This window comes from Pseudogymnoascus destructans (genome assembly GCF_001641265.1).
Source record: "Pseudogymnoascus destructans isolate 20631-21 unplaced genomic scaffold scaffold_28, whole genome shotgun sequence".
Classification (NCBI taxonomy): Eukaryota; Fungi; Ascomycota; class Leotiomycetes; order Thelebolales; family Thelebolaceae; genus Pseudogymnoascus; species Pseudogymnoascus destructans.
In genome coordinates, this window is record NW_020167547.1 from 319,071 (window position 1) to 340,870 (window position 21,800).

General features: G+C 52.3%; 7 protein-coding genes across 7 annotated transcripts; 3 read left to right on the forward strand and 4 right to left on the reverse strand.

Annotated features, from left to right (window-relative positions):
• Positions 1–1,176: 1,176 nt before the first annotated feature.
• DNAJ1 (DNAj domain protein) lies at positions 1,177–3,199 on the forward strand (the record flags this gene model as incomplete). Its single annotated transcript, XM_024472130.1, has 2 exons — positions 1,177–2,389; positions 2,542–3,199. The coding sequence occupies exons 1-2, from the start codon at positions 2,259–2,261 to the stop codon at positions 3,197–3,199; spliced, it is 789 nt and encodes a 262-aa protein (XP_024320229.1). The 5' UTR covers positions 1,177–2,258.
• Positions 3,200–3,214: 15 nt separating this feature from the next.
• On the reverse strand, positions 3,215–4,804 carry POR1 (porin por1). The gene is made up of 5 exons (XM_024472131.1): positions 4,628–4,804; positions 4,417–4,539; positions 4,308–4,338; positions 3,529–4,151; positions 3,215–3,461 (listed from the first exon to the last, which is right to left on the reverse strand). The coding sequence occupies exons 1-5, from the start codon at positions 4,670–4,672 to the stop codon at positions 3,432–3,434; spliced, it is 852 nt and encodes a 283-aa protein (XP_024320286.1). The 5' UTR covers positions 4,673–4,804; the 3' UTR covers positions 3,215–3,431.
• Positions 4,805–6,366, forward strand: VC83_08584 (uncharacterized protein). Its single transcript, XM_024472132.1, has 2 exons — positions 4,805–5,175; positions 5,287–6,366. Exons 1-2 carry the CDS (start codon positions 5,127–5,129, stop codon positions 5,934–5,936), a joined length of 699 nt encoding a protein of 232 aa, XP_024320223.1. The 5' UTR covers positions 4,805–5,126; the 3' UTR covers positions 5,937–6,366.
• Positions 6,367–7,286: 920 nt separating this feature from the next.
• Positions 7,287–9,818, forward strand: VC83_08585 (uncharacterized protein). Its single transcript, XM_024472133.1, has one exon. The coding sequence runs from the start codon at positions 7,712–7,714 to the stop codon at positions 8,561–8,563; it is 852 nt and encodes a 283-aa protein (XP_024320224.1). The 5' UTR covers positions 7,287–7,711; the 3' UTR covers positions 8,564–9,818.
• A 154-nt stretch (positions 9,819–9,972) lies between these two features.
• On the reverse strand, positions 9,973–11,287 carry VC83_08586 (uncharacterized protein; the record flags this gene model as incomplete). The annotated part of the gene is made up of 1 exon (XM_024472134.1): positions 9,973–11,287. One exon carries the CDS (start codon positions 11,285–11,287, stop codon positions 10,064–10,066), a length of 1,224 nt encoding a protein of 407 aa, XP_024320225.1. The 3' UTR covers positions 9,973–10,063.
• A 1,247-nt stretch (positions 11,288–12,534) lies between these two features.
• On the reverse strand, positions 12,535–13,097 carry VC83_08587 (uncharacterized protein; the record flags this gene model as incomplete). The annotated part of the gene is made up of 3 exons (XM_024472135.1): positions 12,535–12,574; positions 12,631–12,938; positions 12,996–13,097. The coding sequence occupies 3 exons, from the start codon at positions 13,095–13,097 to the stop codon at positions 12,535–12,537; spliced, it is 450 nt and encodes a 149-aa protein (XP_024320226.1).
• Positions 13,098–13,283: 186 nt separating this feature from the next.
• On the reverse strand, positions 13,284–13,660 carry VC83_08588 (uncharacterized protein; the record flags this gene model as incomplete). Its single annotated transcript, XM_024472136.1, has 2 exons — positions 13,284–13,508; positions 13,559–13,660. 2 exons carry the CDS (start codon positions 13,658–13,660, stop codon positions 13,284–13,286), a joined length of 327 nt encoding a protein of 108 aa, XP_024320221.1.
• Positions 13,661–21,800: the final 8,140 nt, after the last annotated feature.

The window sequence follows — 21,800 nt, forward strand, 5'->3', positions numbered from 1 at the left end:
CCAAGTGGCAGGAAAACCTACCAATTGCTCACTCCAAAGTATCATTGGGTCGGGATGGAAGCGGACTGTTTACGGTATGTACGAAACTGCGTGACATGCCGGCTTTCTCACACCAATGTCACTAAGCAACAAGGATTCCTACACCCGCTACCCGTGCCCGAATACCCTATGCAACATCTAATGATGGACTTTAAGGAGTTCCCAAAGGACAAGCATGGATATGATAGCATCTTAGTGTTTATGGACCGACTCGGAAAGAGTTCGGTGACCATACCGTGCCATAAGACTACTGACGCCAGGCAGATGGCGCAACTGTTCATAGAATGGATATACAGATTCGGACACACTCCGGAGTCGATAATTAGTGACCGAGGACCCCAGTTTGTGTCGTCCTTCTGGCAGGAGTTCTGCCGAATCATCAGCGTAAAGGTTAAACTGTCGACAGCCTACCACAAGAAGACCGACAGACAGACAGAAATCATGAACCGATATATCGATCAGAGACTGAGGCCTTTCGTATCCTATTACCAGGACAACTGGAGCAAGCTCATCCCTATAATGGACCGCGTGCAAATGACTCTGCCCCACGCATCCATCGGAAGGACCCCCTACCGACTCAAATACGGAACAGATCCGCGTACAAGTTGGGACTGGAACACCCCAACGGGCATGAACCCTCGGGAGACTCTGAACTGAAATGAAGCCAAAGCGGTGGCCGACCGAATGCACACCGCATGAGCTCACGCAAAGGAGAACATGGCAAAGGCACAAGAAGAAATGTCTAAGCATGCGAATCGATGCCGAAGGGCCATTGACTGGGACGTAGGAGATAGAGTGTACCTATCAACCAAAAATTTGAAAAACTCTCGCCCTAGCCGCAAGTTGGGCCAACAATGGGTCGGACCATATATGGTGTTGGAACGGATTGGGCACGCGTTTCGATTGGAACTACCTACCGGTTCTCAAATACACGATGTATTCTCACCAGACGTCCTCATGAAGGATCTGAACAACCCCCTACCTGGTCAGGATCCGCCTGAGCCTAGCAGCGAAGTGATAGATGGCGTAGAGGAATGGGAAGTGGAAAAGATCCTCACTGTGAGGCTCCACTGGAAGCAACTACAATACCGGGTTAGTTGGGTCGGATACGATCCGGACCCGGAGTGGTACCCAGCGTCGAACTTCATGAACTCTCCCCATAAACTCGGGGAGTTTCACACGGAATACCCAGATTTACCAGGTCCACCTCGAGAACTACTCGGATGGGTTACGGCATGGGAGACGGGCGAGGAACAAAACTACGATCACGGGAGGGAAGACAAAGCAGAAGAAACAGAGTCGTTGCTATCTACGACTCTAAACTAAATACCCTCCGAGCCGGAGCGACCGCGGGAGCGACAGCAGTGGGCAGTTTGCCCACCAACTTCTCCAGGAGAGCCGGGACGCTCTCCTGTTCCGTCCGCAGACGGCGCAGCGACACAATTTGCTGCCCAGAGTCAGCACCGAAACAACACAAGACAAACAAGGGGAAGGGGTCGGCAAGCCCCGACTCGAGGACTAATCGTCGGGACCGCCTGTTCGCTTCGCTCACACTTGGAGGAAGCGAGAGTGCCCTCTCAAGACAAAATAAGTAGGTATCTTCACATAGAAAATTATATAGAAAGGTACTTTTAGTGTGCGTTGAAGCTTTCTTTGCAAAGTAGAGACCGATTTTACGTCCTCGAATGATCTGATAATAATGAGCAAAGAATCAAGAACAGCAGCAGAAGCAAAGAGGGTGGGCGACTATTAAATATGCGAATGCTCATTCTCATCCAGACTATTCTCAAGTAACTATCCTCGGCGTGACAACAAGCTAATTTAGCTACATTTAGTTCCTGTCACCGGCGAGGAAGGCACTAGCCTCTCACCACGAAACTCATAAGCTTTCCCAAGCACTAACAACAGCGCCATACCTCTTAGCATCAAGCTAACGATCGACCTTTCCAAAAACCATGGCTGCAATTTTAGTATTCGATAAATCTCATGAGACTTTATGAGAAACTAGCGCCTTCCTCGCCGTCCAAAACCGCGTGTTCTAATCACGAAGATAGTCGTCCAGTCCCCAAGCCACAGGCGCGCGTCCGCGCTTGCGGTATGACGTCGCTAAACACCGTTTTAGCTTCCCAGCGCGCCCAACCGCATCCCCAACCCACCCCAATCCATCACCACGCATCGCCCATCGCGAAGACAAGCCATACCCGCCTTCGTGATGAGGAATGCCATACCGCTCGCTTCCCCCCCTCATCCCTTCTTGTCGGCGCTTTCTTCACCATTCTGCGGTTTTGCACGCGACACATTATGAGACGCTCCGGATTCAGACGACGGCGAGTGCGAAGGAGATAAAAACGTACTGCCCCCCAATCTCTCTCGTTACTAACCCCCCCCCCCCGGGCCCAAACCTCCCAAACCCCCTCCTCCCCTCCACCCCCCCCAACTTTCCCCAACCTCTAACCCCACCCCCAACCCAACCTCACTCCAAGCTAACTCCCCCTCTCGCAGCGCATTCTACCACCTCTCCAAACTCTCCCACCCCGACCGCAATCCCACCGACCCCACAGCCTCAACCCGCTTTGTCCACATCTCCGAAGCCTACGCCACTCTCCGCTCCCCCGAAAAGCGGCAACGCTACGACCGCGACCTTGGTCTACACCATCATCATCCGCATCCCTCCCACGCCATCCACCCCGCTGCGGCGCCAGCACAATCGCACTACGGCCCCGCGGGCGGCCGCGCACCGAGCGGGCTGAGTAGGCGCCGCGCGACGTTCAGAGGGGCACCAGCGAGTTTTTATAGAAGCGGGGGGTGGGGCGAACATAGCGCTAAACGGCGGGCTGCGCAGGAAAACAGCTCGGGGACGACGGGGGGAGAGGCGAGACCGAAGACGGAGGGGGGGATGGGGTGGGGACAGAGTGCGTGGGTTGCTGCTGAGGAGGCGAGGCATTTTGATCGAGGGAGTCATTTGAGGACTTTTAGGAATCATGAGAGGAGGATGAAGGGGCGGGCTGCTGCTGCGGCAGGAAAGGGGGAGGAAGGGCGGGGGAGGGGCATGTTGAGGGATTTTTTGATTGTGTCTGGGTTGGTTTTTGTAGGGATTGCGGCGCCGTGGTGGGTGCCTGGGTTGTGGGGGAGGGGGGATAAGAGGAAGGAGGGGGTGTAGATAGGGAGGGATGGGGTGAGGATTCATGCATGGATTGTGATATTATTATGTGGTAGCATTGGACGAGTCATTCGGATACAGGTTCATGGGTATTAAGGATAGATTTCTCTACCTAATGTACACCGTACACCTCAACTCTATCTGCTAGATCGAATACAACCAGACCACACAGCCGTCCACGCTAGTATTTCAAAGTTATGTATCTCTCCTCGCAACATCACCATGTATTAATCTAAGCCTCGAAGGTGAAAGAAGCGCCGATCTGTGAAACGTTAGCCGGGGCCCTCATTCGAAACGAATCAATGCGCGAAGATGGATTTAACACTGACCTTGTTTGGCGAAGAGTCGAGCTTCTGGGTGTCGAAGGAAGCACCAAGACCCAGGGTGACGCCCTCGCGGAGGAGAACGTTGTAGGAGATAGCAGCGATACCGCGATCGTTGATCTTGGCCTTGGTAAAGGACAGCGGGTCGATGCGGTACTTGGAGGCGACCTCGAGGCCGACGTTGGAGCCGGACTTGGAGTCCCAGATGGCCTTGGCACCGGCCTCGACCTGGGAGTTGACCTTGTGGTAGTACGAGGCGGAGAAGACGCTCAGGTTGTTTGAGGCGATGATGGAGGCGGTGTAGAGGGGCTGCTGGTAGCCGAGGCCGAGGGAATACTTGGTGACGGCAGCCTTCTGGACGTCGTAGCCGGCCTCGGCGCCGACGAGGAAGCCGTCGTGGCCGATGACGGCGTCGAGGTTGGCGGTGGGGCCCTTGAGGAGGTCGAAGAAGGCGCGGGTGTGGAAGTTGGGCTGCTTGAAGTGCAGGTTGAGCTTGACGCCCTTGGCCTGGGTGGAGGGGAAGAAGTTGCCGAGAACCTCAGCCTTGAGGCCCTTGGCGATGTTGTCGTTGAGTTCGATCTTGGACTCGAGGGCGTTGGCGGTGTTCCAGGTCTGGGTGACGGTCAAGCCTGCAAGTCGGTAGATGATTAGTAACTGAGCGAAGCCAGATTGGAAGTAGATGAGGCAGTTGTGTGAGCTCTGTTTTTTTGAAACCCGTGCGGTTAAGGAGGGCCGCATGTAGATGTTCAAGGGAGGCTTGAAAGGAGAGCTTGTGGGGGTTGTACCAGATGGCTTGTCGGTGTACTTGGCCTCGAGCTGGTTGAGATAGTCAGTTGGGGTCCGTCCGTCGCAAAGCGCGCAGATTGGGGGGATGGAGGGAGGGGGGGGACATACAGCGCCGGTGGTGGTCTTCTCCTGGGTGCTCTTTCCATTGACCTTGAAGGCAACACCGTTGGCGGTGGTGCTCTTGACCTCAAGGGTGGCGGCTGAGGTGTGGTAGAAGTCCTTGTTCAACAGCTAGAAAATGCGGCATTAGCTGTCCGTCTCTCGGTCCACGATCACATCACGAGAATTTGTTGAGCTTCAAAGTCGCGTCAGGTCTTACATCGTTGGACAGCTTCGCAATGTCGGAGAATGCTGGGATAGACATCTTGGCTATAATGTGATGTTGAGGAAGGGTCTGAAAAGGTGACGGGTTGGAGATGAGGTATGTTTGAGGTTATTGAGATGGGGAAGAGAGGATGAGGTCTATTCAACAGGAAGGGGACAACTGAGCTTTCGAGTTTCGGCCCTTCACGCATTTGGAGTACCGTACACCATAGGAAATTAATGGCCAAATGCGTCACCAGGCGGAAAGAGTCGGGGATGCGAACGTGAGGTGTTGATTGGCCCAGAGACCAGAGTTCTTCCAAACGGCTAAGCGACTAGACCCCAACAAAGCAACAAAGCAAACATCGCGACTTTTTTGAAACCGCGGCGGCAGAACGGAGATATACTGGGAGTAGGGCTGTTCCGATCTGTTTGGATCTATTTACGTCGTTGGTCGTCCTCTTTGTCTTCTTACAACTTCGTACACCTCCTCTGACCCCATCATCAACCTGAAGATGGCTGACAAGGACGCTGGCACCCCGCGAGTCTTCCTCGTAAGGCACGGTAAAGCTCCATTACCTGTTGTTTATGCGTGAATTGCCCACGGGGAGACCCCTCTTCACAGCCTTACCTTCACTTTTTTACCTCAACCCATCCAGCTAACCCCAAACAAAGGCCAGACAGAATGGACCATCTCCGGTCAATGCACCGGTAGTACCGACATTCCTCTGACCGCCGTCGGTGAGAGCCAAGTGCTTTCGTCCAGCAAGGCTGTGGTGGGGCAGGGCAAGCTCATCGACCCCTCCAAGCTCACCAAAGTCTTCATCAGCCCACGCACCCGGGCCCAGCGCACCTACGATCTCCTATTCGACGATGCTGCCAAGGCGGTCTTGAAAGGGAAGGTTGAGATAACGGAGGATATCCGGGAGTGGGAGTACGGAGCCTACGAGGGCGTGACGCCGACGGACATCCGCAAGCAGCGCCAGGAGAAGGGGCTGGATAAGGAGAGGCCATGGAACATCTGGCATGATGGCTGCGAGGACGGAGAGTCCCCGACTGAGGTTGCCACGCGGCTGGACGAGCTGATTGCGAAGATCAAGCAGCTGCAGGCGCCGTGTATGGATGGCTGGAGGCCGGCGGACATTGTGGTGATCGCGCATGGACACAGCTTGAGGGCTTTTGCGAAGCGGTGGATTGGGTTCGAGATGGGGATGAAGCTGCCGTTAATGTTGGAGCCGGGGGCGGTGGGGGTGCTGAGCTATGAGCACCATAGGGTGGATGAGCCGGCTTTGCTGTTGGGGGTTAATATGGGAGCTTCGGAGTGAGGGGGTAGACGAGTCATGATGAAATGAGCAGCTTACTATACGCACACTCGGTGAGGGGGTAGGTAGTTGAACGAGCGGGAACACTCATCCGGGAGGCGATGAACGATTCTCCCCTTCTTCCTTCCCACGCACAGGCAAATCCAGGAGCTCTGCTCTCTTCCCGTTTCCCGTTTCCCGTTTCCCGCACCGTTCACCACATCATCATCCCTCCCACAAGTGAGGTAATGCAGCTACGCAAGATGTTGCACAATTGTGGCAAGCTCGTGAAGATATTTCCCCTTCCCCCCCCCTCACCAATGGGCGGGCACATGCCGTCCCGTCCTTGGCTACGATGGGGATTAGTGTAGAGACATGACCTATTGCTACACGGACGTGACAAGTTTCTGGATTTTGGCTTTCTTTCCAGATCTGTATCTGATCGGTGGAATGGTTGGTTAGAGAGTGACTTTGCTTACCCATAGAGCACTACCATACCTACTACTGCCACACCACAGCTGGTTCAATTGGGTGGATGACCGTTTGAGCGATTGAGGATTCTAGACTTTCAAGAATAACGGGACCACTGATTGGCGTCGTCCATACAGGGAAACGATAAACCCTGCAACAGACGGGAAGTACCATCCCAGTCCATGTATGTTTTGTTGTTGTTGAAAATTCAGACGGGAATATGGAGCCCATTTGAAACTAACGGTCGATCCCATTGGCTGGGTTTTAGCTGGACGGGCGGAGTTATTTTAACGAGCCTTAAACGAGCCCTTAACAAGCAAATAGCCAGGTACACATCAACAAAACCGACCAATCGTGCAACCTTGTGTTTTCGGCTTTTCGTGGTACAATGGTACTTCCATGTAGGGAGTGCAGATCCACAACTCCCACTTTTCTCCACCCTCTGCCACGCAAAGTGTCCCGGTTCTCCACCCCCGTCAACTACCGCCAGCCAGCACACCAGCACACCACAGCCACAGCACACAGCACAGCCACAGCACACTCGCAGCACAACCACAGCACACCCACAGCACACCCACAGCACACTCACAGCACACCCACAGCACACCCACAGCACACTCACAGCACACTCGCAGCACACCCACAGCACACCCACAGCACACCCACAGCACACCCACAGCACACCCACAGCACACCCACAGCACACCCACAGCACAACCACAGCACAACCACAGCACACCCACAAGCACACTCGCAGCACAACCACAGCACCCACAGCACACCCACAGCACATCCACAGCACCCACAGCACACCCACAGCACATCCACAGCACACCCACAGCACACTCACAGCACACAGCACACCCACACAGCACACCCACACACCACAACCACACCACACCCACACCACCCCCACACCACCCCCACACTACACCCACACCACCCCCACACTACACCCACACCACCCCCATACACCCACACCCACCCACACCCACGCCCCCCTGCTCCACCAATGCTGCCCATTCTTTCGCCCCCCAGCCAACACCACAACACCTTAAAGGACCTGAATATCCTCCAATTTCACTCCCTCCTTCCCTCCCTTCCTTCAACCCAACACGAAACTTTTCATCTTTTCCAACTCCCCAAAGGCTCGACGCCAGTGTATCTGTGATCACACATTCCTTCAGAACAAACCAAAAAGCAAATAAACAACTTCGAGATAAACGTTTCTCAACAACTATCCTTGAATCGCCAGTCGATCACCAAAATCGCACATACACATCAAAACACATCAAATCAAATCAACTCAAACCCCCAACACCGCAATCATGCAATACAGTTTCGTCGCCGCCGGAGCCCTGCTCCTCGCCACTGTCGCCGCGCAGCCCCACGGCCACTACAACCGCCACGCGCGCCGCGCCCCCGCCGTCGTCACCAACGTCGTCGACGTCTACGAGACCGTCATGCTCACCGCCACCGTCTGGGTCGACGAGCAGGGCAACACCATCTCTGCCCCCGTGACCGGCACTGATGCGTCCACTGTCACCGGCTCCCCCCGCACCACCGTCAAGCCGGGAGAATTCAACGAGCCGACCAAGACCCAGGCCCCGGCCCCGGTCGTGCCGACCCCGTCTCCATCTTCTGAGGCTGTTGCCGCTGCCCCGTCTGCACCTAAGACGACAACCATCCAAGTCGCGTCTGTGACTCCCCCGGCCCCCGTCGCCCCCGTCATCCCAACCAGCGTCGCCGCGCCCGTCGTAAACACCCCCGCCGCTGTCGCCGCGCCCGCCGCGCCCGCCGCTGTCAACAACCCCGTCGCCCCGCCCGCCGTCGTCTCCACCGGCGGCTCCTCAAACGGGGAGTGCAGCTCCGGCTCTCCCTGCTCGGGCGACATCACCTTCTACGAAGCTGGGCTCGGCGCATGCGGCGAGACGACCAACGGGTCAACTGACAAGGTCGTCGCGCTCCCCCACGAGTTCATGGGGACGCAGAGCAATGGGAACCCGTTCTGCGGGAAGACGGTTACTATTAACCATAAGGGGGCTACTGTCCAGGCTAAGGTTGTGGATAAGTGTATGGGCTGCGTTGGACGCGATTTGGATCTTTCGAATGCTGCTTTCGATGGCCTTGGAATCGCACAGAGCGTTGGTCGCACGACCGCCGATTGGTACTTCAACTAAGTGCCCGTCAAGCGAGGGCGTGGATGGGGTGGATGAGCCGAGCTCTCTGCCGAAGGGCGCGTGGGGACTGCGTGTCGCGAGTTCGATGATGCGGGATCCTACGGCGTTTGGGGGACCGGGGTTATAGATTGCTACAGGATTAGAACAGGCGTACATTTCTGGAAAACACAAGTACTTCGCCAGTATCCTATTCTATCCTTCCTTCAGTTGACTGGAGGTGGTTGGGTAAGGGGGCTTGGTGAAGGAAGGGGGGCGGGAGTTTTAGCTCCGCCACCTTTTTACGAATATCATGATAAAAAAAAAGAGACAACTTATCTATCTTCTTCGCCTCTCACACTGCGAACGGAGGACGGCGCTCGGGTTTTTTACCGGAGATGGGGGACAAGGTTTCGCAAATTGTTCTTCTTGACAAGACAAGGCTTCGGTGTGGGCTTGGGAGTTGGTTTTCGGAGGGGTGGGAAAGGCGAAATGGGGGGTTGTGTGTTGCATACTTTCGTTTCGTGTTGTATATATTTTACATACTGTGTGCAGATTTCTCACTTTGTGAGGATGCAATATCACTTTCTTTATGTTTTGATGTCTTGGCTTGTTTGTGTCTGTCTGTGGTGCGAGAGTGAGCTGTGGGCTTATGATTGTGAGAGTAAGGGGGTCTTGTAACCCAGCCAGCTGGCCAGTCTACCCCCCGTATGTCCCCTCGCCCTGCAACTTCCCGTCTCGTGGTAGTCACCTGGCAATCTCAATAGCACAGAACAGCACAACATAGAAGCAAGGCCTATCTTCCCTATCCGCTATAACCTCTATTCCGTGCGTCTCCTCACCGATCCATAGAGGCTTTGGTGTCGTCCAGGGCAGGGGTGGGCGAGAAGGGGTCGTCGGAGGGGCACTGGTAGCGACGGGGCGGGACGGCCGCCTTCGGTGCCGGATTTGCGCAGCTTAAGTAGTCTGACTTGAAATATGCGCAAATTATAAGCGAGGATATAATAAGGCACGTTTAAGTCAGGAGCGTGTGGGATTAGTTAAGAGTAGTTAGTGCATAGTAGCGAGAGAAGGTAGGAATGGGCATTTACCAGCGACAGGGCGGCACGGCCGCCCTCGGCGCCGGTTTTGGGCAAATGAACAAGCTAATTGAAAAGTGCGCGAAACAGAAGCGAGGGTCTATAATTGCACAGTAATAGGCGTGCAATAGCGACAACTTAACTTAGCTTGCAAGCGGCGGCAGAAAGCGGTGGGCTGTGAAGGGTTGCAGGTGTGAAGGGTTGCAGGTGTGAAGGGTTGCAGGTTTGCGACGTCGTTTGAGATAAAAGGGTGTTTGCTGGGCCATTAATATAAACAAGGGTGATCACAGCTCATTGAAAGAGAATAGTTCAAGTACATGTGGATATTATGAGTATTATATATATATATGTCAACGCCTAAATATGCTTTATCTCAACTCCATCCCCCTTCCAATAGTACGCCCATCGCTATGCCATCATCCAAAATCATCACTCCCCTCTCCCCTCAGGCACGCACCCCCTTCAAAATCAACTCTGCCACCTTCTCCCCCACCGCCATAACCCCAAACATCGGATTCACACTCAACGGCTCCAACAAACTCGCATCAGCAACCCACACATTCCCCATCCCCACGACCCTCCCCCCCCCATCCACACACTCCTCAATCTTACAGCTCCCACTCCAATGATTCACCTGCCCCCTCGCATACGCCGACGGCGTGGTGATATACTGCTCTATCCTCGCCACGCTCGCATCGCGCTCCAGATTCAACGTCTCCACATCCGCGGGCAGCGCTGCGAAGATGCGGGCGATGAAGCTAGCGATGGCGCGAGCGTCGGGGGCGGAGGAGTAATACATGTTCCCGTCCGGACCAGGGATGAACTTCCCATCAAGCACGACGGAGCCGCGCGACGCAAGACCAGAGGTGCCGTAGATGTTAAGCGTGATGGTAGTAGCGGAGGTGTAGTCCGCGTATCCCCCCGTGCCGATGGTTACCTGGAACCCAACGATGCGGCCATCGGGCTGGGAAGCGCGGGAGAAGAAAACAGAGGTATGGCCGGCGGAGGCGTAGGGCCCAGAGCGGTGAGCGAGGTAGAGCGCCGAATCAGCGGGGGCGGGGTTGCTGTAAGAGGGTCCGAAGGCGGTGATGCTCGGGCTGGAGAGCTCAATGAAGGTATTTGGGTTATCGAAGAGGTTCGCGCCGACGGCAGCGTTGGGGATCCACTCTGCGTGCGTGAGGTTGCCGAGTTTGCCGGCGGCGGAGAGGCGGGTGAGGGAGGTGGTGGGGCCGATGCCGGAGAACATTAGGAGGGCGGGGGTGGCGATGGCGCCGGCGCTGATGATGACGCGGCCGGTGTTGGAGAGGGGGATGAGGGTCTCGATGCCGTTGAGTAGGACCCAGACGCCTGTTGCTGCTTTGTCGGTGCGTTGCACCCTCACGGCGCCGGTGCCGCTTTGGAGGTGGAAGTTGGGCAGCTTGAGGGCGTCCTGGAGGTATGTCGGGACGGGGCCGGCTCGCTGGCCGTTCTTGTATCCGTATACTGGGCGTCCGAAGACGTCATGTTTGTTGTCTTTGCTCTCGTTGATCTTCACGTCGGCGAAGCCGAGGCTGTCGACTATCCAGCGCCTTGCGATGTTGTAGCCGGATTGCAGATACTGCTTCCCATCGGCAGATGGCGTGTCTGTAGATGGAGCGCGCGCTTTTACCCGATTAATCGCTCCGCTCATGTCGGCTGCCTTCCACCCGGCAGGGAAGAACGAGTCCCAGTCGCTGGAAGGCGGCTCAAAGTACAGGCCCGCATTGATGGCGGAACCGCCGCCGATAGTGCACCCGCCATAGGCGTTTATGGTGCCGCTGCAGGTGAGGCCACCGCCGTCTCCGAAGATGGAGCTGTATAGGCCGGGGACATCGACGCGGGTTAGGTTTGTGTTGTTAAGCCAAGAGGGGCGGCGGGAGGAGAGGTCTCCATCCGTGACGCCGTATGAGGGCCCGCCGCCCTCGAGCAGGAGGGTATTGAGCTTGGCTTCAGCAAGGCGTGTGGCAACTACGTTTGTTAGTGAGAGAACGGAGTAAGGAGGTGGGATAACAACCTATGATACCAGCTGGGCCTGCGCCGACAACTATGGCATCCCAATGGGTCGTCGTCCAATCCGCGGCGGCCAATGGGAGGACGGAGGCGAGCTGAGCTACGAGGAAAAGAGCTATATGCTTCATGGCTTTGGCTTTGGATGAGATGAGGAGAAGGAACTGCCTGAAGACCAAAACAAACAATTGACGAGTTCAATCACGGAGGCCATATTGTTACTATTATACCACTGCCAATGCCGAGGATGGCTACCAATTCGGCACGAGGCAATTCAGCTCAGCTCAACTTTGGTCCTAGCGTAGGCTAAAGCCCGTGGCGGTTAAGGCTTAGATTCGTGTTGGCGGGTCGCCATGGGTGCTAAGGGCGCGGAAAGTCGTACATACAAGAGAGGTGCAAATCATCCCAAATCAACCCAGGTCAATCCACTTCTGGCGTCGTTGCCGATCGTGGTACTAGGGTCGCCTGCCACCTGAACCACGCCTCATCCAGGCCTGGTTATTGATTATGCGGCTCAGTACCAATAAACGCCGATTTTTGTGAGGCAATAATTTATTTTTTGGTTGTCATCGCAACTCCGTATCGAGATCATATATTTTCAAAACGACGAATCGGGGCCGTGGTGGCGACGTTGCGACGCAAGGAGCTCCAGTCGGACCTGGATGAAGCAAGGGGTCGACGTTGGAGGGAATATAGAGGCTGAGAAACACAAAGCGAAGTCATGAGGCAAAGCTTGACAGGTTAAGGGGGCCATGTAAGGGGGGGTCGGTGACAATTCTACACAAGCCAACGTTGCAGTAAGCAGACTAGGTGTGTATCTTCCACATATGACCATAGACTCAAGAGAATTAGGTATCCCGTTCGCTGTACGCCATTGAAATATGTAGACCCCTACTTTTCCTTGGACGCGGAGTTTGGCCATCTCTTGAAGCTGTCATGAGTTAATAACTGGGCTATAATAAAGAGTTGGGGGTTGTATAAACTCACATTCTCCAGTGTCGACCTTTCTTGGATTCCGAGGGAGATAGCCCATCGGGATCAACTAATGTCGGAGATGCAGAACGGCTGGATTGATCATCATCATCATCATCATCGTCATTGCTAGAATTTTTAGGCGGCTCCGGCATCGGCCACATAGCCATAGTAATGGACATATCCGGCTCGATGACACTTTCCCACACCTGTGGGAGAAATATCTCGACGTTTGGGCCGATTAGATCGTAATGTCCCTCCTGGACGGGCGGCCCGAGGACATCTACATGAAGGAAGGCTTGGTTATTGATGTCCTCCATACCCTACGGGCGAAATGTTAGCTCAATGAGGTTTTCGAGCTGTAAAATTAGGTAACTTACCGCCCATTTGCAGATGATATGGAAAGGGAACGTAAATTTGTGTCCTACGGCGTCTTTGAACTTTATTGACATTTGTGTCTCGCGTTTGGTTCTCATCATCATCTTATCAAGGTCTATCAGCTGATCTGAATTTTGAGTTTCCTCCTCCTGCTGTGCCCTTAACTCCTTCTCAAACCGAGAAAATATGCCATTTTCCAAAGAGTTCTTACTTTCTTTGTCACTATGCTGTCTAACTGCGCTTTGTATATCGTTGGCCTCTATTGAGCTGGCTGGCTCTTTTATGCGACGCTAATTCATGAACTCTTCTAGTTTGGCAAATCTTGCTTCTATGCTATCATCTGTTTCGCCCATATCTAATGTATCCGTTAAAGGGTGAGATATTTTCACGACATCTAGGTGTCCAGGTAGTTGACTTTCTAACTGCGAACCAGATGGTGGTAAGGCGATGATATCAAAGCTAAACTCGGAGACGTGACTAGATATTGCGAAACTGCACTTGGCATTTGCTCGCGACTTTTTTAGTGTCAGCGTTAATTACAGTGAAAACTGTAGGTCAATCTTACAATTGAGCTGTAGCAAGTAAAACCGAGATACTGCTTAGCTTGATGTGCAATGCATCTTTGAGGGGCCTTTAGCTCCTCTTTTCGAAATAGTACCCATCCCATCTTCTGCCAGCTGTCAGACAGCGTATTTCCTTGACAAAAGCGTACCGAGAACGGTTATGTGGGAGGACATAACCGTTCTCGGTACGCTTTTGTTTTCGCAAGGAAATCATCCATTATACTCATTGAAGAGAGCACAATACATGATGCTGCATTTACCGTTGCGTGGCTCAAGGTTGGATTACTTGTCATCCGTCCTACCGAGGGAATGCTTGGTGCATGGCACCAATTTCCATGACAGCTTGTTGGTACTCCTCCGTGGGCCCCCGGCTGCTTGGAGGAAGCCGTAGCTTAGGTTTGCTCCAGCAATGAAATCGCCGACGGAGTAGCCAAACGACATCTTTCATATAGTAGGGCGATGGATGCGCAATATTAAATGCGATGAGTAGGCTGGTCAGCATGTTTAAGAATTTAGAAAGGATCGAGATACCAGTTGCGAGAGATCCAAGGCTGTTCGGCAGGTGCATAAGCACAGCCTCACTATATGATGTGGCTGTTCGGCAGGTGCATAAGCACAGCCTCACTATATGATGTGGCTGTTCTCATAGATGTTCTCAACGTGCATGCATGTACAGGATGCACACGGTTTTTTTTTCGATAGCATAGAGGAATTATCAACTTTGCCTGTGAGTATTATCATTACGTAGCATATGTAAGCTAAACTATAAAACACGAAAATTATGAGGCGAGCCCGTCTTGTAGACAATAGAATAGCTCCTCGGCGAATCATCGACTGACAAAAGTATGTGCCTTGCTTTGACTGACGTTATCGATATTCTTCGCGTGGTCGTTCTTATTGTCATGAGTATGGCTCCAGTAGGTAATGGAAATGCTCCCCTTTTTGTCCACCTCTAGCCTCTCCTTGCAGGCCTTTGCGTCGAAGGTCTCCGCTTGAACCGAGCAAATAGAACGCGGTTCCTTTTCCCTCCAATTGTAGGGATATACCCAGTGACTGGGAAGCAGGACAATCTCCTGTTTGGTTTTCTCCGCCTGCGACGCGAAGGGGCCAGCGGCTGCCATGGCAGCGGCCTCATTGCTTAGCCCGTTTTTGTTGAAATCGAGGATAGCTCTGTACAGAGCAGCTGGCCCTGTCCATTCCTCAGCCAGAGGAGGATCGCCTGGATCGCGAAGAGGAAGAAACCCTTTCGAAGTTACTTCGTCTGCGGAAGCAGAAACACCTCATCCGAACCCGTGGTAAAGATATGCTCCGGCGAGGTTTGAAAACCCTCGACGAGCTTGATGCGGCAGAGGAGGCCGAACGTGTGGCTGCTGAGAAGCGTGACGCTGTTGAGGCCGAGGAACAGGCAGTTAGCGCTGCCTCCTCGTCTGTAACCGGGACCCCCGCTTCCTCCGATCCACTGGCCTACTCCCCTGCATCTTGGGATCAATGGCTGGCGGATGGCGGCGTCGATATTCCTCCAGCAGTTCTTTGCTGATGTTCCTTGTTGGTTCCCACGAATTATCCGTAGGTTCGTAATTTTCCCATTTTATCAAAAACTCTTCTTGACGTCCTACTAACCTTCTGTCTAGGATTGCTTCGACCTCATATTCGATTATCTCATTCTCGGGTTGGAGTTCGGTGTTGGTCGCAATTGGGGTATTTCCTCTTGCTGGTTCCAGTAGTGAGACATGAAATACCGGGTGTAGTCTAGACTTCTTGGGTAGCTGCAGTCTGTAATTAACTGAGCTGACTTTGTTCAATATTTTGAATGGTCCCAATTTCTTGAAGTCCAACTTTGTGCTTGGTCGTTTCGTTTTGATATGTTTCCGGAGTAGGTATACTTTATCCCCCTCCTTGAAGGCAGGTTCCATACTGTGCTTCTTGTTTGCGTATGCGGCGGATCGTTCATTTAAGAATTGGATGTCCGTCGCAAGTTGTTCGTGGAACGATCTCAGTTGTTCCACCACGATCAGGGCTTGTTCAGCTCGTGATTCATCCGGTCTTGGTTGCCTATATGCTTCTGGCTGGTAGCCGTAATTGGCAAAGAACGGTGAGACTTTCGTTGCTTCTGTCATCGCGCTGTTATATGCAAACTGTGCGATGGGTAAGATCTGAACCCAGTTATCCTGTTGATGATTGACATAGCTTCGCAGGTACTGTTCAAGGGTCTGATTTAATCTTTCTGTTTGGCCGTCTGTCTGGGGATGAAAAGCTGTTGACAGCTTATGATTTGTTCCCAGTAGCGCCATCAATGATTTCCAGAATTTCGAAGTAAAGAGCTTGTCTCTATCTGAGATGATTTCTTCTGGCATCCCATGATCGGCTAATATGACTCGAATGAAGGTATATGCGAGCGCCTCGGCATCGCTAGCTTCTAGATATGGTATAAACTTCCCATATTTTGTGAGTCTTTCCGTGATGACGAGGATAGAGTCGTATTCTATTCCTGTTAACGGGTCCTTGGAGGGTGGAAGCTTGACGATGAAGTCCAAAGCTATTGATTTCCACACTCCTTTTGGTACTGGTGTCGACTTGAGTTGTCCGTATGGCAGATGCCTATTGGATTTTGACTTGCTGCAAATGTCACACTCTCTTACCACTGTCTCTACCTGCTTCCTCATACCTGGAAAGTAGTAGTGTCGGGTGATTCGTTCGAAGGTTCGTGTTACTCCCTGATGACCGTGTGCTGGTAACGAGTGTTGTTCTTGCACCAGCGGGCGTCTCATTTGACTTGGGACATACACTAACCCTTTGTATTGAATCAATCCTTGTTCGTCGATGGCGAAGTCGCCTTCGACTTTGGACAAGACTCGCTTGGCGCATTCGTCTGTTGCGTAAGCTTTCTTGAGTCTTTCCTCGAGTTCTGTATCTTCGATGACTGAGATCGTCACTAATAACTCGTTGTACTGTATTCCTGCATCTGTTTTCTTCAGAATTGCTCTAGGTCTTTCTTCCTTTGGGCCGGCGTAGTCGGTCTGTCTGCTGAGAGCGTCTGCTCTTGCATTCTCGGAGCCCTTGCGATAGGTTATCGTGAAGTTGTAGGCTGCGAGGGTTTCTGCCCAGCGGACTTGTCTGCGGTTTAAAACCTTGGTCGTGGTGAAGTATATGAGGTTCTTGTGATCCGTCCATACCTGCACCGGGTAGGTGGGTGTAACGCTGACTTCTAAACGATAGAAGACACAGAGGTTCTCTTGCGTAAAGGTTTACTTATCAGAGGAGGCAGGGGATCAGACACAAAGGCTTCAAGTAACACGTTACTAGTATATAACAAATACTGTATTGAGTTGAGCACGAAGCTCCTATCTAAGGAAATACTATCTACTTATATAGTGGCGTCGTGCCTAGTGGACTCTTGGGAACTCACTCGAGTCCTCGGAGTCCTGGACTCTTAGGACTCTTCTCATCATCCTGCGAGTCCATCACGTGCCTAGTGGACTCCTGGGAACTCACTCGAGTCCTCGGAGTCCTGGACTCTTAGGACTCTTCTCATCATCCTGCGAGTCCGTCACGTGATACTTTCGGAACTACTATTTCCCGCTGCCCCTCCAGGTACCAGGGCCGGTCTCATGCGACCTCCCTCCTTCCTGTCCTGTAGTTGGCCAGCCTTCTTGTTCCGTCATAACAGTGGGTCCCTCAAGATATACTCGCCACTGCTCAAAGGCAACGACAATAGCCAGTAGCTCCTTGTCGTGGATGTCGTAATTGAGTTCCGCGGGTGACAGTTTCCTAGAGTAGTACGCGATTGGTTTGAACTTACCGTTCTCGTCTGGTTGATTCAGACATGCTCCAATTGCGAAGTCAGAAGAGTCCGTTTCGAGGATGATCTTCTTTGCAGGGTCAAATGTAGCAAGGATAGGTGCTTCCGTGAACTTTGTCTTAAGTTCCTGGAAAGCAGCCTCTGCCTTGTCCGTCCATTTGAATTCGAGATCCTTTCTGGTAAGCTCCGTGAGTGGTTGAGCTACCTTGGAATATCCCGAGATGAATCTTCGGTAGAAGTTGGCAAAGCCTAGGAAGGCTTGCACTTCCTTGACCGTGGTCGGTGTTGGCCATTCCAACACTGCCGTTACTTTTGCTTGGTCCATCTTGATGCCGTGCGTTCCAATAATGTAACCCAAGAATTCGACTTGGTTTTTATGGAACTCGCACTTCTCTGGTTTGAGGAGTAAGCTGTACTCCTTTAGTTTCTTCAGGACGAGTTTGACATGCTTGACATGCTCCTCCTTGGTTGCTGAATACACCAGGACATCGTCTAGGTAGACAATGGTAAAGATGTCTAAGTATTCGTGCAAAGCATCATTCATCAGTCATTGCATGGATGCGGGTGCATTTGTTAGCCCAAAGGGCATGACTTGATACTCGAATAGGCCATAGCGGGTGCGGAATGCTGTTTTCCACTCTTCCCCAGCCTTGATTCGGATCAGGTTGTATGCTCCTCGCAGATCTAGCTTACTGAAGATCTTTGCTCCTTGAAATCTATCGTGTAGTTCGTTGATTAACGGCAGGGCATACCTGTCCTTGATTGTGATGTTGTTCAATGCTCGATAGTCCACACATAACCGTAGGGAGCCGTCTTTCTTTGGTACGAAAAGCACCGGACTTCCTGCTGGTGATGTGGATGGTCTGATGAATCTTTTCGCTAGGTTATCATCGATGTACTCCTTAAGTACCTTCAGCTCCTTTTCCGATAGCTGATATATTGGTCCGAACGGTGGACTCTTGTCTTTCTCCAAAGGTATCTCGTGATCCCATGGTTGGTACTTAGGAAGCGCCTCGTTCTTAGGGCCTTCCTGGAATAATTGCTCGTATTCCTTGTACTCCACCGGTATACTCGTCGGTGAGGATGCCTGGGCTAGGTCATCGAGCTCGGAGGTTGCACATAACTCCTTCCGGCCCTGGGAGGGTTTTTCCCGTTGTCGCGTGTCCGTCCGTTGTTCACACGCGCACTGGCTCATCACAACTTTCTCATTCCACCAGTCGATCTGGGGGTTGTGTTTCTTGAGCCATTGTAATGGTGGGTGCACCAGATATGAGAATCTAGCCACCCAAGGAAGGGATGAATTTACTAAGACAACACACTGTCTTAGGAAACAGAGCCAAAGGGTTGTAGCTTAGACTATTCCACAACGCAGCAATCAGGTGTATGATGTGGTGAAGTGGTTTAGACAAGTTGCAACAAATGTTGAGTCTGAGAACTCAGGGGTAAGTCAGAGGTTAGCACCTCACTGACTTTTCAAAAACAGAGAATAACAAGATCAATGCTTGGAAGCTTAGAAAAGACGTAGAAGTATGTGCTAGTCGATTTACTGTATTGCCTGCTTGCCCTTTCTTAAGGAAAGGGCAATCCTATTTATGCCAAAGGAGTGTAGTTCTCTCATTTTCCATGACTTTCCATGACTAACCAGGCTTGGTAAATGTATTAGAAATCAAGTGCGACCCACAACTAGCTTGCTAATCATGTAGTGAACGTAAGAGAATCCCATAGAACCATCTCTTGGGTTCCTAGCCTATAGGAAGTGAAAAGGAGGTCCAAGGTCAGAGTACCTATAGACAAATTATGTCATAACTTAACCAATCTTGTGGGTAACTAAGGAGCAATGACGTGTAATGAATCATAGAGGGTTGTAGAAGCTTCTAGAGCTATCGTTCATGTTCCTAGGCCTCTAGTTGGTAGAGATATGCCATGTGGTAGTATTGACCCACCCCCTTAAGGAGGAGATTTTCTTAATAACTTGTTCAATGAGTGTCCAAATGATATGCCGTGATGTATGTAGCATAAACAGATGTAGTAGAAGAGTTTGCAGCAATCGTTGAGTAGTATTGCTTCTGTTGTTGGTGTGATAAGCCAAGATATGTATGGTGACTTGTAGGTTTGAGGAGGAGATTTCTAAGTTTGCTCTTGAGTTTGATAGCAAACTGAGTGCAACGAATGTCAGTATGACAGCCATGGCACACCAAGGATGCACGCATGGTTGTCCATGTGCACGATGTCAAACTGAATCGTTTCCTTGTGCCCGTGTAGCATGACCATTTCCAATGGGACCGTTTCGTGGGTCACCATTCCTTCATTAGTCGAGATGGGCTCTCCATCTACGACCATTAACGGGTATGGTTCAGTTTTCAATTGCGTCTTGAAACCTTGCGTGTCTGCTACTTTCTTTGTCATAAAGTTGCCCGTCGCTCCTGAGTCAATCATTGCTCGGAGGTGTCGCTGTTGTATCTTAGCGACCACATATAGTTGCATGCTGCCCGTCGTGGCGCATAGCTGGTCTGTACTAGGCCTCTTCGTGTCGCTCGCCGGTGGCCTACCGTCGAGGACTCCTAGTTTTTTGACTCGTCCGAGGAAGGATAGTATTCATCCGCTTCCAATGGTGGTCCTTGGTGAGATCGTTTCCCTCGCTCTTCTGCTTCGTCTAGCAGATGTGGGTATTTCTTGTATACCTGTTCGCTTTTGATAGGCAAGTCTCCTTCAGACTGGCTTCGCCTGAGGGCGTGAACTTGCTCTGCGTCTCTGAAGTGTATCCTGGGCGAGGATCGGGGAAACAACTGATTCTGGTGTTTCTTTTTCCAGTGGAGCTTGCAGTCATCTTCGCTGCAATACTCCCAGTAGACATACGCGTGCCAGGGATGATCAGTCTCTGTTGCGTCTGTCGTTGATAGTTCCCGCTGTCCTCTCACCCATGCACTATCTTCCCTTGGAGGCGTGGAGAACGTGTCTAGTTGCTCCATGGCTCTCCTTTCGATGCGTGGAGTGGGTCTCGCATTTTCCTGTCGCAGCATACCTCTGGCTTTCTCGTCGTACTTCTCCAGGGCTCTCCTGCGGTCCTGGTAGTAAAGTTCGACGCTTTTCATATTCTTCAGTTTAGCCATATGCTCGACATCCTTCTCCAGTTCTTCCGCTTCTTGGGCTTCCAACTTAGCTACGTCTGGGGACGTGCCAAGCAGCCTGCGGGTATTCGTTAGTTGGTCGTAGTATCTCCAGAGGTCATCCTTGCCGTCGTCCACCTTGCACTCTAACGGAAGTCCCTGTAACAGGTTCCCGTAGATGCCCTTAAGCGTGGGGATTCTCCTCTGGCCGCTGGGCTTGTATCGTTCGGCCCTAATCTTCGCGTGGGCGTGTTTTGCCATGCGTCTTACTACGCTCTTGCACCGTGGACTCATTGGTTCCGTAGGTGCGAGTTCGTCGAAGGTTTCCTGTTCCGAGACGGTCAACGATTCCGCCTCTGATTCTTCATCTGAGCTCCCGTCTTCTGGGGTGCTTTCGCCGTTTATTCCCCAGTCCTGTTTGTTCACAAACGTTGCGTTCAACTGTCCTGTCCCCGAGGTGTTGTAACCTCCCCGGCCTTGCCAGGTAGCATTGAGTTGTTTGCCGACTTTGCGTCCGCCGTTCCCTTTCTTTGGCTGTCTGCAGTCTCGGGCCATGTGGCCTGGCTTGTCGCAGTTAAAACAGAGTCGTTCCTTGAATTGTCTGTCTTTCTTAGGGTCACGGGGTCGTCCAGGTTTGAACGTGGCATCGAGTTCCATTGGGTCCGACCAACGGTTGTCTCGCGGGTGTTGATCCCGTCGTCTGCCCTCGTTTCCCCGGTAGGGGTAACTTTTCTTGGGCTTGTCATAAATCCGACATTCCTTCTGGAATTCGTATAGTCGATTGTTGATTCGGACCGTATGTTCGATTAGCGCTACCATGTCCGTTGGTTGTTGTTCCAAACAGGCAAGTTCCATACGTATATGGCTCTTCAGCCCACGTCGGTAGTGGCTGATGAGTGCGCTGGCATCCCATCCTGTCTGATTGCCGTATCTCTGGAATTCTGTGGAGTACGTGAGGGCGCTGCCAGTCTGCTTAAGTGCAAACAGATGGTCTTCCGCAGTCTTAATCTCATCAATGTCTCCGAACATGTGTCAGATTTCCTTGCAGAATCCTTTCCAGCTGCCAAACATAGTCTGCGTAGTTGCCATGCTTCCATTGGTACTTTCATATTTGAAATAATCCTTGAGGAATGGTTCGACCCATCGCAGGGCTTCCCCCCTAAGGTAGGACGCAGTCCACAGGGCATAGCTCTCCTGGGTGGGAAACTTCTCGTCATTAAAGTGCTGGTACAGTTCGACCTGTAGCAAAAACACCTCAAGTTCCTTTCGGTTGCCGGAGTAAGTGTCGGGCAACTTGACGCGTAGAGTTTCCTTGAGTTCGTTGACGGTGGGTGCGTC

Coding starts and splice junctions, on each gene's coding strand:
- VC83_08585 (XM_024472133.1), top strand. CDS start 7,712: ATGCAATACAGTTTCGTCGCCGCCGGAGCCCTGCTCCTCGCCACTGTC.
- POR1 (XM_024472131.1), bottom strand. CDS start 4,672: ATGTCTATCCCAGCATTCTCCGACATTGCGAAGCTGTCCAACGAT. Junction 4,339..4,416: donor AGAAGACCACCACCGGCGCT/GTATGTCCCCCC, acceptor TATCTCAACCAG/CTCGAGGCCAAGTACACCGA. Junction 3,462..3,528: donor TCGACTCTTCGCCAAACAAG/GTCAGTGTTAAA, acceptor AACGTTTCACAG/ATCGGCGCTTCTTTCACCTT.
- VC83_08584 (XM_024472132.1), top strand. CDS start 5,127: ATGGCTGACAAGGACGCTGGCACCCCGCGAGTCTTCCTCGTAAGGCAC. Junction 5,176..5,286: donor AGTCTTCCTCGTAAGGCACG/GTAAAGCTCCAT, acceptor CCCCAAACAAAG/GCCAGACAGAATGGACCATC.